Source organism: Drosophila eugracilis, unplaced genomic scaffold (genome assembly GCF_018153835.1).
Source record: "Drosophila eugracilis isolate 14026-0451.02 unplaced genomic scaffold, ASM1815383v1 contig_445, whole genome shotgun sequence".
Lineage (NCBI taxonomy): Eukaryota > Metazoa > Arthropoda > Insecta > Diptera > Drosophilidae > Drosophila > Drosophila eugracilis.
Window position 1 is genome coordinate 208,527 of NW_024573311.1, and position 16,541 is coordinate 225,067.

At 40.4% G+C, this 16,541-nt stretch overlaps 1 protein-coding gene across 1 annotated transcript; it reads right to left on the reverse strand.

Moving 5' to 3' along the window:
- Window positions 1-4,878: 4,878 nt before the first annotated feature.
- LOC108111130 (lipase 3) lies at window positions 4,879-14,555 on the reverse strand. Its single transcript, XM_017220492.2, has 5 exons — window positions 13,885-14,555; window positions 7,655-7,832; window positions 7,235-7,596; window positions 6,961-7,119; window positions 4,879-5,815 (listed from the first exon to the last, which is right to left on the reverse strand). Exons 1-5 carry the CDS (start codon window positions 14,119-14,121, stop codon window positions 5,165-5,167), a joined length of 1,587 nt encoding a protein of 528 aa, XP_017075981.2. The 5' UTR covers window positions 14,122-14,555; the 3' UTR covers window positions 4,879-5,164.
- Between the last annotated feature and the right edge of the window lie 1,986 nt (window positions 14,556-16,541).

Sequence of the window (16,541 nt, forward strand, 5' to 3'; positions counted from 1 at the left end):
TGTTGAACCTCTCCCGATTTCCAAGCTAATATTGTGAGACATTTGACATTTTCCATAAAAGCCAAAATGAAGGAATGTCTGTGGATTTTGTCAAGTGGGCTTTGCCGATTGGCATTGTTATACACTTGGGTGAGTGAGTCAGCTTCTAGCGAAATTCCAGAGCAGCCATTATATTCAATGTTGCTTGTTTTTCTAACCAATTTCATTTGAAAGTTTAATGTACTTCCTCACATTCCTCTTATCTTTCCGGTGGTCATTGCTATTAAACGCATAAATTCACCCAACAGCTTTGACCTCGCAAATTGATTCTGCTGTGGCTAGAAATTGTGTAAGGCAAAAGCGAAGAGGAACTTTCATAATTAGTTCTTATCGAACCAGAAAAGCGACCACAAAACTCTCGTTTGCGGCAAACTTGGACAACAACATAAATATGGTCAAGTTTTATGTCAACTCGACAGAAAATGTCTTCTGGACGTGGCCGAGAATCTTAACATCTTGCTACCACCAACGGCGATAAATGCCACTAACAACTACAACTGTCAACTACGAAGGGCAATAACAATAAACTGGCCGCTATTGAACTACAGTGAAGCTCGCTTTGGGTGGATTTGAAGTAACTATAGCCAAATTAATAGTAAATATAATAAGATCTCTCTATGTTATGAGATCTTTTACCTCATCATACTATTTTTTGTTATCAAATCGTAATGACTTTCCCTCTTTGAAGCTTTACTGTACACTCCAGTTTGAGGTTTCTGCATAGTTCAGCGAAAGTGGTCAGCTGAGAAATCAGTAAAAGGCCGTTTACTTTTTTTCGGGGGCGTGGTAAAGTCAATATGATTTATGTAATGATGGCTTTCAGTAGCGACTTTAAGTCCTGTCAGTCGCTGGCCTGGCCTAGCTGTTTGCCCAAAAAACACCTCTAGTAGTCAACTTCAATAACATCATTAAGCCCAGAACGAAGGAGGCTGCTGGCACTCACTTAAATTGAGCTCCTGCCGTCAAAATACCGGACACAAAGGCCACTTGGCAGGCGGCCAACGTAAATATGACTTATAAAATGCTCTCGAAAGAAGACTTTTTGGCAAGCAAATTAGTTTGTTAAACTGATGATGGAGCTGCCTGGCTGCCTGGCCAGCCCTCTCAGCACTTTGTTGAAATATTTATGCAAAATTTAGCCAGCTGATGGGGGGAAGGTGATGAATTGAATTGAGAATTCAATTTTCCTCGGCGGCGACGGTGGCTACTTCGAGTGTAAACAAAGTATTAATCATACGCCCTGTGGGCAGAGTTGGTCCAGAAGAAGTCATTAGCAGGCGGCAGTCGGGAAATGACTTGAAATCATTATTATTATTAAAGTGCCGACCGACTAAAATCAAAGTAAGAAGCGCTTTCAAATCGCTCGACCAGAAATGTAATTTAAATACCAAGTGAAATAATCTTGAAAGCCCGATCAAGAGCAGAGCTCTGCTCCAGTTTTAATGCTTCGGAAAATCATTAGGAAAACATTTCGCATGCAAATTTTGGTTCTGTACAAATGTAATTTTCATCATCGACTTGTCTGGGGTGGTGGGGGTACTTTGAAGTGTCGCCATTGGCAATTTGTCCAGAGGGCGTGGCACTTTATTGCTTAACGATTACGACCGCTTCATTGGCTTCTGACGCTAATGTTTATTTCTAAATTACTTCAAATGGAAATGCAAATTTTCCTTCTCTATTTCGAAGTAAAATCAATCAAATTAAAGTGGAGCTCTCTCTGCTCTGTATGTGCCTGGTAAATGGCAGCATTGTTTTTACCTCATTACTTTGTAATGAATAAGCTCTCTGGCAAACTTCATTCTCCGGCACAGAAAGTCACTTGTGGTGGGCTCCGATTCTGATTCCGTTCGAGTGCCCCTTCATTCCAAGGAACTTGAAACTCTGCAACTTTGTTTATTTTTTTAATTTGAATTGCAGTAGAAAGAGGGTTTATTTCGCCATTGTTCACAAAACGAGACAATAGAAACGAGCAACTCGAAACGGGCATTGTAATTGTATTGCAAAAAATTATTATTGTATGAATTGGAAAAATAAAATCAGAATCCGAATGAAAAGGCTTTGCCCAGCCTTTTGTCCTTGCTGTAAATTCAATTATGGAATCGGAACGAAATAAATATCAGATATTGCCGATATATATTATATATATGTATTAACTTATTAATCCTTAATTAACAAGCTTCACTTAATTGCTGTTCATTGTGTTGACAGAGGAATATCAAATTAAGCTATTCAGTGCCAACTTTTCTGTGTCCTGCAATATTTGTAATTTTAAGTAATTTTGAGAAAGTAAAACCTTAAATCAAGGCAGATATAGTAATATATATTATAAAATAAATCCAAATACTCAATGTTGGAATATTATCTTAAATTACTACTAATTATCCTTAAATAGGTTGGTCTGACATTCAAGTAGCGTTGGCTTTTGGCCAAAAGAGCAAAGTTCATCCCAAATTTAAGTTGATTTAATAAATTATGATGTGCGGGTGGCCCGAGTGTGTCTGTGTGAGTGCCTTGATGTGGCTGAGAGTGTGTGTGCATCTATGACGCTAATGACAGCCCCTGAAGGAGCCCTACAATATCATTATAAGCCAAAACTAAATCAACAACAACTGAGGCAAAAGCCAACACACCATGGCTTAGATAGAGCGAGATAGAAAGAGGGGGAAGAGAGAGAGATAGGAAGAGGGGAAAGAGAGAGAGATAGAGAGAGGGGGAAGAGAGCAAGAGATGGATAGACAAAAGCTAGTTGCACAGGCAAGAGCCACTAATTGACTTTAATTATTTTGTTGTACTTAATGTCTTGTTTACACGAGGAAAAGAAACAGAGAGTTGAAGAGAAAGGCGGTGGGAATGTGGGCGGGGCTCTAAAAAATCACTTGTTTATACTACAAGGCAAATGAAGAGCTAGAGCAGAGGAGAAATAGCAAAAAATGACAGCTGATGGCTAAAGGAAAAGGCAATAAGTGGGAATGGGGTGAAAAAAGAGGTAGAAACTACACAGGAAAAAGGAAAGAATGCTTAAAGTGATCATAAAAAGTCTTAGTTTTATAAAATAGAAAAGATTTAAATATATATAAAGTAGCTAATAGCTTGTAAGTAACCATTAATCATTAACCATTAAGTAACCATCGATTAATAAATTAGATTTAAAATCAAACTTTAATTTAAAATTAATCTGAAAGTTGTTTTTTCCAGTGCTGAAAGCTGGATGAAAGCCTGTCAAAGTTAGTTAAAAGCGATGTGTAAACATGTGGGCTCCCATAGCTTAGCGGGAAAAGAGCACCTCCATCTGGCTGTCTCTTTCTCAGATTGTTTTGTCTCTTTCTCCTAACGCAACCTTCTGCTAAACTTTAATTAAAGTTGAATTTGTGTCAGTTGTGTGCTTGCAACTGCGGTTGCATGGTTGTTTCGCCTGTTGTTAGTGGACTTTTTTCGCCTTTGGTATCAGGAAGAAGGAGAGACAAACAAGAATTCCCTGCCATATGGAAGAAGTCATATGCAGCCAAGAACTTCTTAGGGAAATTATGAAAATAAATTCTAATTTTAATATTTTAAAGTTTACTCTCAATTTAAGATCATCTTAAGGTATAAATAACCAGTTCTTATCTTATTTAAAGTCAGTAAAATATTTTTACATCAAAAGTTACTCCAGTCTTCTGTTCAATTTCTGTTTTCAATTTTGAATAAGAAGCGGATGCAATTCGACATTAGTCGACAAGAAGTCAGCCAACGGCAGGAATTGCACTTTTCATTTCCCTTCGGCTGGTAGTCAGCCCAAAGGTAATATCACCTGCAAATTGTGACTTTTATGCTGGTCCCAATCCGCATCCCGAGACCCGCCTTAATACCATCCTGCTGCCACCCACTGTGTTTGTGTTTGGCTGTTTATTCAGCAACAGTGCACGCGGTAAGTTTGCCTACAGTCGCAGACTGCGTTTTCTTTTCGCCGTTCGCCGGTCGCCAGACGCCAAACGACGACAAATGAAGGCAATTCATTGGGCATGCGGCTTTAAGTTGTCGCAGCAAGTGCACAACTGCGGTCCGCAGGCTCACCGGCTTTCCCAGTCTGCTGGTCTTGGTTGTGCACTTAAAAAAAACTTCTTTACAAGTTTTTAATATATTCTAAAATCTTAATTTTCGTAAGACATCTGGATAAGGTAACTATTATCTTTACATATTTTATGACACAAATAAAATTGTGAATTTTCAATAGTTTTTTCAGTTTATCTGAAAGTTAAAAGGTTAATATATATTTTTAGTATTTTTTAGTAGTGCAGTTCTGGTGCTGGTCCTGTGGCTTTGACTCCTGCTGCGGCCAGGATAAAGTTTTGCACCCTGGCTGTCGAAATGAGTTGCGTTTTAAGTCGCAATTAAGCGATGGTCCTGTTTGCTGCCTGTCTCCCGCTCTTCTTCAAGTTTTCCTCATCTTTTTGGCCAATTCAAGCCAGAATGAATCCGCAGTGGAATTTCTACTTTATCAGAAGTTCAAATTATTGAAAATATCTTATTTAAAATCGATTTTGTTGCCACAGAGTGTTTTCTTTCAGGTAAAAAGATAGTGTGCACTTGGGCGCTTTCCGAAAAAGGTAGTAAAAAACCGTTGCATACCTATCTGGTTGCCCATGTGATGAAAAACGTAAGCTACACGTAAGGCTTTACGTGGTTTCCTTTTTACGCTTAATTGATCAACAAAACTAAACCACAAAAACACAGAAGTTGTTTAAATATTCGTTTAAAATAAGAAGACATCCGAAAAAACCTTTTAGATTTCATAACTAAAAAAAACAAAACGAATCAAACAGCCAGATTTTCTTAAAGTATTTCTTTTATTAAAAATAGACGTACATTTAAAATTACTGATAAATTTGTACACATAAATTAAAGTATTAAGAGTAGCACAGAAGACGAATCGAACAATTCTGGTGGAAAAGTGGCCGTATCGAAGAGGGGACTCTCTGTGGAATGGATGGTTGATGGATGCATGGGAATGGATTGCGCCTGAGTGATTGCACCTGAGGTCTTCCATCTGGAGAACCTGGCGATGCTGCGATCGGTAAATTGTTAAAAATGTCATCACAGTCATATGAAATTGGAACGAAAAGAGCTTGGCCAGGTGGCATTAAAGTCACGCCGGAACTTCCGTTATTGCGGTGGCGGTGGTCACGACCTCATCCTCTTCAGCAACCTCTGTCGTTGTCGAGGGCGTGGTTGTGATGGGCGGCATTACAGGAGCCAAGGTGGTTCTTGCAATCATCTCCATTCCTAAGCCATGAGGGAGATGCACATTGGGCGGTAGACCCTCCAGCATCTGTTGCTGCATCTGTTGGCGAAGCTGCTGGCGCTGCAGCTGCATGGCCAGATAATTGGCCAAATTTGCCGTTAGCTTCGCCCTATGGTTCTCCACCCGCCGAACATTTCGAACCAGGCGGTTGTACACCAGCGGCTTCACATCGATGGCCCACAGGAAGTCGAGATGGTTAAACCGCTCCATGGGCACCAGATACTTGTCGATCACATTGGGCAGTTCCCGGGCCAAACGATCTACTCCGGTGGTTGAGACCAGCAGATCATTCACCGAGTAATACAGTGCCACTGGTACTTTGACCCTAGATAGGTCATAGTCCGGTGGAGTCATCCGGTTGTACTCCAGTTGGTTACGCAAATAACCACGGTCAAACTTCCGGAAATGACCGGACTTCATCAGTTGGCCAAAATGCTCCAGCTGCTTAATAGAAGCTCCTGAGGGCGTGTGGCTTAGCATCACAGGAAGCATGGTCTAGAGGGGGCAAAAACAGTAGTTATAATAAAGTTGTTGATATTTGGAAAACATTTAATTAAACTAAATTAAGTTTCCACCAAAGGTATATAAAACTCTTTGTATTAATTTTTCAGAGTTTTTAGGCACTCTGAAAGCTCATGGCTACAAATTCCGTCTCCCACACCTGTTTCTTGGACAATGTAACAACGACCGAGCCATGTTTCGAAAGCCCAGCACGGCATTATCGTCCTGTATTTCTCATGGAGGCAAAATTAGAGGTACGAACTAGAGGTGCAGGTTCATGTTGGGTCAGAGAATCGCGCCTAATTTGCATGCATTGTCGCTTGTTGTTCGGTGCTACGGCATCCCAGGCCGTGCCAGTTAATTATGCCAATTTCAAACAACGCCCCGACGAGGACAACAAGAAGATACCGCCCACTCTTGGCGGCCGTTGACATAATAGATAATGACACCCTTTCAATGCCAGATACCAGGTCAGGTCATGTCCCCACATCCCCTCGCATTCTGCCAGCCAGCACTCGCATGTTGTTCAAGTAATTTAAGCCGGCCGCACTTTGTGGGCCATAATTTTGAATCTGCGGGTGTTTAGCTTGCGGTCGATTATCGGGCAAAGTTTTGCCAGGGCGTTGAGCTTATTCAATGCAAACATTGTGGCCGATTGGGGGATTAAGATAGTGTTTAATTACGTTTAACCCATCGATAATTACAGTCACGAATTACTGCGTTTGTCCATTTGTATTGCGCGTAGATTTTAGGGGTCTAAAGTTCTACCAAAAGGATTGGGCAACTTTACAAACGTTCGCGTCCAATTAAGGACATTCCGCATCGACATGTTGAGGCAGAAACTGGAATGCAAACTACCCAAACCGACAATCGAATTGAGGCGGGTTAATTAAGTGCCAACTTAATGAAGACAATCGAAGGGGACACCCAAATTCGATGGCTCTCAGCCGGGCTGGCAAGTCACGCGAAATCGTGGCCAAAACACACCCGTAATCCAATCCTGTCCACGGTTTTCATACCCAGTTCTCACATACACTGAGAAAAACTTCTAGTTTACCAGCTAAAACTTTGCTAAGATAAGCCATGAAGAACTTTCAATAAGAACTCTTTCCTCTTTTTGCACAGTGCACTTTGCTTACTTTGTTCAGCTGTTCGGAGTTGTAGCCAGCTACCAAAAACAGGATATTCGAGCAGACGTCCTGCGTCATGGCGTTGTCGTGGCACACAACCTGGCTGTGGTCCACTAGGAATTTGGTGTTGGGCATGAACTCCGTGATGCGCAGCATTCGTGTGGCGGCCTGCAACAAAAATGGCATAAGAAGGAAGGGGGAAACACGGAATGGAAAATGGAAAATGAGCCAGCCGCAGCTGTCGCCCCAAACCCAAATTCAAAAACCCAAAACTGCCACCCACCGTGAGAAAGTCGAGGAAGAGAACGAGAGTGCGGAAGAGGGGACTCTTCATGTCGTGGATATAGGCGATGGGCGCAAGGGCGTGCATCGAGGTTATTTTCTGGGTGTAGGCGGGCTGTTCGGAGCACAGGACCCAGAAGATGGCTGTTCCCTGCGAGTGGCCGATGTAGTGCACCTGCTCGTATCCGGTTTTGCTCAGGATGTAGTCAATGTTGGCTGGCAGGTCGTATTTGCCCATTTCGTGGAAGGTGAAGTCCCAAAACTCTTGGTAGTCACTGTTAAGGCTGGTGTGGTTCTTGGAGTACCGATTGCCCCGTGAGTTGCCCATCCACACATCATAGCCCAGATCGGACAGCATGTAACCTTTTTTTTTTAGAATAAACATTAAAAATTTTTTTTACTTTAATTTGATATTACTCACCCAGTCCGGATTTTGGTCCCATGAGAACCCACGTGGCCGAAGTATCCAGAATGCCGTGCATTAGCAGGACTGGCTGAGCTCCTTTCTTGGGTATGCGATGCATTTCCAGGATATAGCCATCCTTCGTAACAACCGTGTGGGTCTCCGATGGATATCCATATTTGCGTATTAATTTGGGCTGTATGAACGCAGAAAAAAAAAAAACGAAAAGAAAAAATCCAAGGGAGGAAGAGAAAGGTGTTAGAAGTGCAAATCATGGTAGTGTGAAATTGAGTTGCTGTGGCCCATGTTTTTTCCACCTGCCCTGCACTGCTCTTTGTTTCTTCCCCGTTAATTTGCATAGTTCAAATGGAAGAGCAGGTGGAAAGACCAGAGTACCACCGGCAGCGTCATCGTCATCATCATCAAGGAGGCATTCGTCTGGCCTTAACCACAGTCATTTGGTACTAATGAATTTTAATTTGTGGCATCAACAAGTTAATAAAGTTACCAGACAAGCTGTTGCGGTCTAGAATGGCAGAGGGAGAATGGCTTGTGCCTGGTCTGGGCACTACATAATCTTGTTATTGTCCCTGTAGGATAGTGTAGTGCTGACAGAGTATTTTACAGTCGAATTGCCCTGCTTCTATTTTCCCCAACTATATTGCCTGACAACTGCTAGACAGAACATTTTAGAATTTCTTTATTGACACCGATGAAAACAAAAATATCGGGCAAACTATCAGGCATGCTCATCATTGGGGACGCTTTATTGGAACGCCAGGTGACGTAAAGTTCACGCGGCCCCCTATATAAGTACATCGCCATAAGTTTAACCCAGTCACGTATCACGCATACGCACTGTATGACAGCATACTTTTCTTCCTGCCTGGCGTTTAAATTTATAGGTTTTTTTTTTTTTAGAAATGCGTGATAAGTTTGATAACTCGGTTGGATTATTATGTAAGCCTGTTGGGTAGTGGGTGGCCGAAAGAAAAACTCATAACACCATTGTTGAAATTAAGTTATAGAGCACGCGATTACCCAAATGTTTTTCAACAGAAACAAACAAACCGGCCGAGCGACTGAGAAAAACTATAGAAAGATACACTCTGGAAGCCGACTGGCATTTTAATTAACCTTGGCAGCGAATAGCCCCCGCTGTTGTTTGGCCAGAAAACAATATAAACACTGCAATTGGCCAATTGACTTGCCGGCTGGTTGGACAACACGAGGAAGTGGTACGCAAAGTAAGCCAGCGAAATGTTTTTTCCTGCTCTGTTTCTGCATGTTTTGTTTTCGGCCGATTTGGCCAAAGGTTTAAGCATAAATTTACTTTATTTTATTTTGGCAATTTCCTTAGCCGTTTTTTGTCTTACGTAATTTCTTTGTTTCGAGAATGAATGAATGAACGTGCGAATGAGGTGCAGAGAAGCCGCAGAAAGTGACTTAGCCAGGCCCCGTAAAATTGCAACAGCTGCTCTGCCGCCGATGCTAGCCGGCAAAGTTTTTGTTTTTCTTAGCTTGACACACATTTTGGCTAAAAAAACAAAAAAAACAGCCGGCCAATATTTGCCCAGAGCCGAAAAGGCGTTGCAAAGAAGCTCAAAATGCAACAGAGTGCGGCAGCTGGATTTTCCCGCCCATCGGTGTTGGTCAATCTCAGAAAGTTTTGAAATTCGCACCAGTCGTCGACAAATGTTCAGTAATAAAAAATTTCAGCAATATTTATCTCTTGACAAGAAAAAATAACTATGTTTATGTCGTAACTAAGCTGCAACTTATCAACTAAACTGCAGAGATATTGTTAATATTTATCGAAGCAAAGTGTAGAAATTTATTTAATAATAGGCATTTGTAAAGCACAAGTAAGCAAATTTTATAAAATAATTGTCTTGTTATTAAACTAAATATTTCCATAAATTTGATGAATTTGTTCAATCATCTGTGTAGAAATCTAAATAAACCCATTTGTTGAATAAACTTTTAATGGAAAACAAGAAGACAAAAGCGCAAAATGTTTGATTTAACGCCGATTGAAAAGGTACAGTAAATAAATCAAGCAAACTGCCGGGCAAACAATGTGCACAAACGTTGGGAAAAACTATAATTAAATAAATAAGAGTGGCTAAAATAGAGGTGGGGAGAGGGAGAGACCAATGAAAAAGTAAATGTTATACTACACTGGTTTCGAGATCAGCCAAAACAGTTTGTGGCTTTGTTGGTAAGTCGCCTATATATAATATTTATATATCAAAGGTTTCTTTTTCCATATTTTTACTGTTTTGCTAACTGAACATTTTGTTCATTCGTCTGAAAGCCGCAAAAACTTCATTAGCACCTACAAAGTCGTCTTGAGTTGCGATTAACATAATGCTCATCATGACCCACTAATTTTTGTGTTTGCCTGCCTCCGGTTTGTGTCCATGCTAATTGGCAATGTGATGCGTGCTCGTTGGTACAGTGATTACTGACCTAGACTAACACAAGGTTTGGTTTTTTTGTTATATACAAATATTTTTTTACACATTCAAACAAAGTCTTTAAATCACTAATTTATTTTTTTATTTATTTTTATATTTGTTTTTGCCTAGGTAGTATCTACTGTAATTGCATGGCTCTTTTGGGTGTGCATGGGCATCCATGTTTTCATTGGCTTTGTATTTTTCCTCTAAAATCCAATGCAAATTTTGTAGTGTCAACGTTTTAGGGGCTTAGTGGCGTGCCTTTGATTAATTTGCATAAAGCACTTTTGCTATTCGAACTTGAGCTGAGCTGGAGGAGGCCAAAATCAGAGCCACCTAGCCACCTAACCACTCTTCAGCTTGTCGGATGGATGGATGGATGGATGGGCTCTGTGTCGATATCCACTTTAAGACCATCCGTTCATTTTGTAACTGACCTTGATATTGACTTCGGCTTTTATTATCATTATAATGACTGCCGTTCGAAACGTCTCGATGTCATCGCCAACGACGCGACCCCAACCAGTTTCTCCTCATCTCGTTTGGTGTCAGCGCTTCTTCGGCTGGCTGCATTTTCTGGGCCGCTGTACTGGCTTTATACCGCCGACTGACATCGTTTTAATGACATCAAAATCTTAGAGGTTAATCACATTTGAACTCTGCTCTCAAGATGACTGATCAAGTGGAGTAACGGCTTGAAAATTATGCAAATTACTCTGATCGATTAGGGTTGTTAGAATACTAATCAAATGGCTAAAATAAGCTCTTAATCGAATGGTGATGGTTGTTGTTATTATTTGATTTGATTTTTATTTGATGCTTATAAATTTCTTAAGGTGAAAATAAGTTTAAGTGCTAAAATTCATTTAACAAGTTGCCTATTTTCTAGCTACAAACTTAGTCATTTCAACACCTCAACGTAATCACTCCAAACGACATCTATTTGCCAATCCTTGGCATGGTGGGCCCCAAAGAAAAGACAATGCGGAAATCTTTAAACTCAAATTAAAGCAAAAACGAGACAGTTTTATGCAAAACAAAAGCGAAAAATATCCAGAGCCATGCCAAATGCCGAAACTATTTCCTTATTATTGGTGAGGCAAAGCCTTGGGCTTTCTTCGTTGACATTTGGGATGGTGGAATGGAGGTGGTGGGTGGTTCGTTGGTTGCCTGGTTGTTTGGTAGGTAGAAGGCGGGCAGACTGCTAACCCATATTTCAAAGTCAGTCAAGCGCTGTGGACGTGGACAGGTTAGCCTAATTGCACGTTGATTGTTGTATAGCGTTGACAATTTCAATTTGTTATTGTCTGACGTGAGAGGTGTTTCCCGTGAGATATAGTAGTATATATAGTATATGTATATATATATATATCTGGCCATCTCCCAACTGTCGATTATGCAATTTTGGCAACGTGCAGAAATTGTAACGAACATTACATTGCAGACACGCGCCTGTGAACGCGTTCGAAAGCCCAGCCATGACTTTGCATAAGATCCAGTACGGCGGCACTCGGGTTGACAATATGTCAGGTATATAACCCTATATAGGTACTATATGTCTCCCTTTATTAGTTTCTATGTCTGCGCAACAACAGCTCGAATCACGTAAATCACATAAAAAAAAACGTTACGTTACCGTGGGCAAATGTATACTTGAACACTTGTTAATAACTCTTTTCCATTTGACTTTGCTGGTGGTTTATTGGCTTTGTTCATTTTCGCCTGTCTGTTTGTTGACCCCACCCAAAAAAAAAAAAACCGATTGGGTAATCTTCAGCTGCGAGTGTGTGTGATCTTTGATATTTAGCTGACAAAATCAGGTGTTTCTCAGAGAGACCATATGAAATGCAAATTTCCTGCCCTTGAGATAGTTTTTGTTTTGTTTTTTTTGGAAACCCATGGAAATTCATCGACAAGCATTAACAATTGTGTGAACACCCAAACGCCCAATGATAATGTGTGTTGATCTAATTGCTGGGCACGTGAGCGTTGTAAATGAGCTCAAGGTCACTTTGCACCTCCAATGGCTATCAATTCTAAAAAAAACCAAGCTCATTAAACGAACTCTGATTTCTGTGGCTGCCATAAAATGCTTATTTCGTATTGGATTCATTCCAACGAAGGCTAAGGTAGCCTTTTGTTGTAAGTAGGTTTGAAATTTATAAACAAATAAATAAGAAACCAGATTTGGTTTCTCTAAAGTTGAAATTCCAGTTCGTGGCTACCGTATGCAGTTACGAATATTCTGCCCTAAAGCATTCGGGGTTACTTCACACCTACCTATAACAGCTATAAAGGCTCGTAAACCTTTTAATTAGCCGCAACTCTAGAAATAAATCCATCAGTTACGTACTCGCAGCTGAGTTAAGTCATTCACTGAAGTTTAGACATGATTAACGCCATAAAAAGGCAACGAAATTTCCACAAGTTACGGCAGCTCCCCCTTTCTCTTCACAAAAGCAAAAGGGAAGCCGATGGAAAGTGCAGTGGCAACTGCAGTCGATCACGGCAGGTGACCATTACCAGGTGCCACCAGACACCTCAAATGAAATTGGTAATTCTTAGTTCTTGGACTCACGAATCTCTGGAGTCAACGAACTCTAAGAACGGAAACTTTCTTTCAGCGTCGGGGAGTGAAAAGTGTAAATTTATATGACACACAAAAATAAAATGCTCAAGCAAGGTAAATACCAGAACAGAACGCGATTATAGCCCATAGAAAAGCTCGACAAGACTGTTGTGGAAACAAAAGAAAAACCAAGTGGAAAACCAATGTCAATGCAAGAGGCTAACTCAAGCGTTAAGTTTTGACCGACTTGGAATTGGATGATATATCAAAACGACTTTCTTGAAAATAACTTTTGTAGACATCACAGCCCAGTAGCTTATTTTCAGCTTACACTTTTGTCGTTAAATATTTTTTCAAATAAAGTTATGTATTTAGAGTCTTTATAATGATTGTAGTAAATAATCAGGCGGAGTAACGATTATATACTTTTGACTTTTAAGTTTTTACAAATGAAATGTTAATAAGTATATTTTTTAACAAGGCTATTAAAATGGCCAATATTCATTACCTACTGTAAATCGTAAATATTAGTAATGATAGTAATAAATCATCAGTAATTTTTTGCGACTCACTTGAATTCAAAGTTCGATTTTAGTTAAATTTTGTATTTAGCTCACACTTGATGGAAGAACTTTGACTTTAAATACAAAAAGAGAAAATCTCAATCTTATAATTTCATTTAATATGTTTCAAGTTTAGTCGGTAATTACGAGTTAGAATGTTTGATCTTTTTCACATCTTAGATTCCTAGCTACGGTTTCTAGAAGTAATCAACGAAACTATCAAATTCTCATTTGTATTTTCTGACTTCTGGGTATAAAACTATTTTAATGGTTAGTAGTAAAAACTAATTCGCAGGTTTGACTGACATTTCATACACAAGGGGTTAGCTTTACTGCATACTTTGACTTTTTATTTGTGGGTTAATGTATTAATAAGAATACTCAATATATTGCTGCTTTTATACCTTTTGTTTTCTGGGTTACTTCTTTAAGTTAGTTCTTGAAAAACCTAAGACAAAAAAGGTTGCAAAATTGCTACTCTACTCATGTCAGCCAATAACAATTTATTTATATTTTAAAGATGATAAAAAGAACTGAGTTCTAATATGAGATCTTCAAAAAATGTTACCAAAACTGTGGTTAAGTATTCAGACTTTTTATCCAAGATGTGAGTTCAGCTGCTCCGATAAGCATCTTCTTATTAGAAGAACTCACCGTGATGAGAGAGGCATCCTCGAGGACGTCGGACTTAAGGTTTCGTCCACCGCCGGCCAGGTTGGCATTGCTCGACAGCAGAACGGAGTTTAGAAGGTTCTTAAAGCTCAGCGAACTATAACTGAAGGGCGATAGAAGCGTAAAGGCGCCGGCCCGTCCACACACCTCCAGAGCCACGAGGAGGTGTAGCAGCATGGTCATCAGCAGGCGACCCTTGACCTCGACGGTGGGCCGCATCGCAAGGCCGTATCCAGTGCAATCACACGCCACTCCAAACACTCAAGGCGACACTCACTTCGACACTCACTCCAGGCGGCACTCACTCACTCACTGGCCAAACTGACTCACGCTCAGTCGGACACACAAAATGGGGCAAATTGGCAAATGCAACAGTTGCACTTAAGCGTAACGGTTACGTCGCCACTATCTTTTTTTTTCTCTCCCGATTTCGTCACGCTTGGCAGTTACGTGTGGGTTGCTTTGCCACTCCGATTGGCTGGACGATATCCTTTGGATTTTCCTAATGCTGGAAAATATTCCCACGGAAAAGCACGTTGTAAATTACGAGTATTCCGGATAACTTGATCTTTGGGGATCTGTCGCGTAACCAACAATTTCAGATGACAACCGTGTGGCTTGAGATACGTCGCTCGACTGGTCGATTCGTAGGCAGAATGAGCTGAGCTAGGCTCGAATTGCAGCCACGATCTGTGGGCCAACTTGTTCGAACCGGCACTTGTGGATCGCAGGTTTTGTGGATGCTATATAATCAGCTTAAGTGCGGATTTCAAGCGGATTAAAACTGCTCTCAATTTTTTGTTTTGTTTTGAGTGTTAGACGAATGTAATTTATATCCCTCTTGTGCTTATGAGAGGTGCACTGAGAATATTTTAAAATTGATAATATCAGATACGAACCCATAAACGATGTGGTTTAGTAACTGCCCTATTTTAGTTTACTTAAGAAATCGCTTTCACTATGTTGCTTATATTTCTCTCAAAAAATGTTTGAAAAAACCTTGAGATACCTTTTTTTCTGAGTGTAACCTTTGCCGACCTAGCTCAACTTCCCCGGGTTAGTCAGCTGATCAAACCGACTTGTTCGACGCCCCCGAATGCAACAAAATCCAACCCCCTCTCACCTACCATCAAACTCTAAGTTTGGCGCGTGCCGAGCAAGTTTTTTGCCTAAGTCTTTCGTTTCGTTTCGCTTTTCTTCGGACCGCAAGAGTTTTGTGGTTGGACGCGGTTTGTCTCTGGGTTCGATCCGTTTAGCCGTTAGGCGTTGGATCGTTGGATCGTTTGGCACGTCCACGTCCCGAGCGTCTTACTGACTTGGTTGCGTGTTCGTTTGCTGCCAAGGTAATTGCAATTGAAGCCCCCATCCCAAGACCCCAAGACTGACGAAATATTTGGCCTGGCATCGGGTTACGTCTGCATTTGGCCAAATTAAAATGCAGACTGAATTACACACTATTTTGCTTTGTGCCGCGCCTCGCTGAATGGCAGGCTGGAGAGTTCGGGAGCAGCACTTTTCCCCTCCATATGCCCCATATCATTGCGCGATTTGTTGTGATTGCCCATCATTTGTTTGGTTTGCTGGCTATCTGACTATATGGATCTTGGGATTATTCACTGGACCTTGTCTTTGGGCTTTTTGTTTTCTGTTCCCACCAGTTTTTGGCAACGATCTCTTCCCGTTTATCTTGGTTTTCTTGCCGCACCGGTTGGCCTTGGCCGGCTAATTTGTCGGGCCTTCAATGACAACTGCGCTCAGGTATTAATCATAAATTCAATAACCATTTTTACATGCATTTTTACTTCATCTCAGCAGTAATCAAAAGTGGGAAAAATATATAAAAAATAATATTAAAGGGATAGGGGAGGTCCATAAATGGGGTTTGCCCTCGAAGAGTATTTTTAAGACTTTTAAATTTTTTTGCAAACTTTTAACGAGTATGATTTATGGATATGGATGAACTTATAAGATGAGTTAACAGAATGCCAGGTTGATAATTTTATTATATAAAATTCATATTCTAAGCCTCAAATTAAGCATAAACCTTTATTAACACCTCAAGATCGTTCACAATATCAAACTAAATCAATCAGTGATCTCCAATGATCATATCTGATCTGCAATTTCAAGGCAAACAATTGCAATGCTATTAAGTGTGCAACAGAATGGCATGGCCATTGGATGTGGACTTGGAGGAATGTCATGAACACGTGCCACATGCAATCAATTGTGGGGCAGGAGCAGGGCCATCAACTTCTTTCGGCTGCCGTGATTATTATTGTTGTGCTGCTGCTGTGCTTTTTGTTATTAACTTGCTTGGATTGTTACGACTGCAATTACGAGTCGTTGGGGCTTTTGTTTTTTTTTTTGGCTTCGGTGAGATTCTTACAACATTTTGTGTGTTGGATTTTTGGGCAGCAAAATTGGTTGATACACGCTGAGTTTATTGCAGCCAATAAGGCAATGCCAAAATGCAGCTTAACCGATTATGAACCCTTTTTTGGCTTACAATATATAAAATTAATAATTAAATATTTCTTCAATAAAGTAGAAGACCAAATTAAATTAAGACATTACAATAATTTATTACAGAAACAGTAGTTTTACCCAAATTACCGAATTCATTTTTTAAGCTCAAC

Excerpts from the sequence above, each read along its gene's own strand:
- LOC108111130 (XM_017220492.2), bottom strand. The coding sequence starts at position 14,121 with ATGCGGCCCACCGTCGAGGTCAAGGGTCGCCTGCTGATGACCATGCTG. Across the intron at positions 7,833-13,884 it reads AGGATGCCTCTCTCATCACG|CCCAAATTAATACGCAAATA; the intron begins GTGAGTTCTTCT and ends GCGTTCATACAG. Across the intron at positions 7,120-7,234 it reads TCTTCCTCGACTTTCTCACG|GCCGCCACACGAATGCTGCG; the intron begins GTGGGTGGCAGT and ends TTTTTGTTGCAG.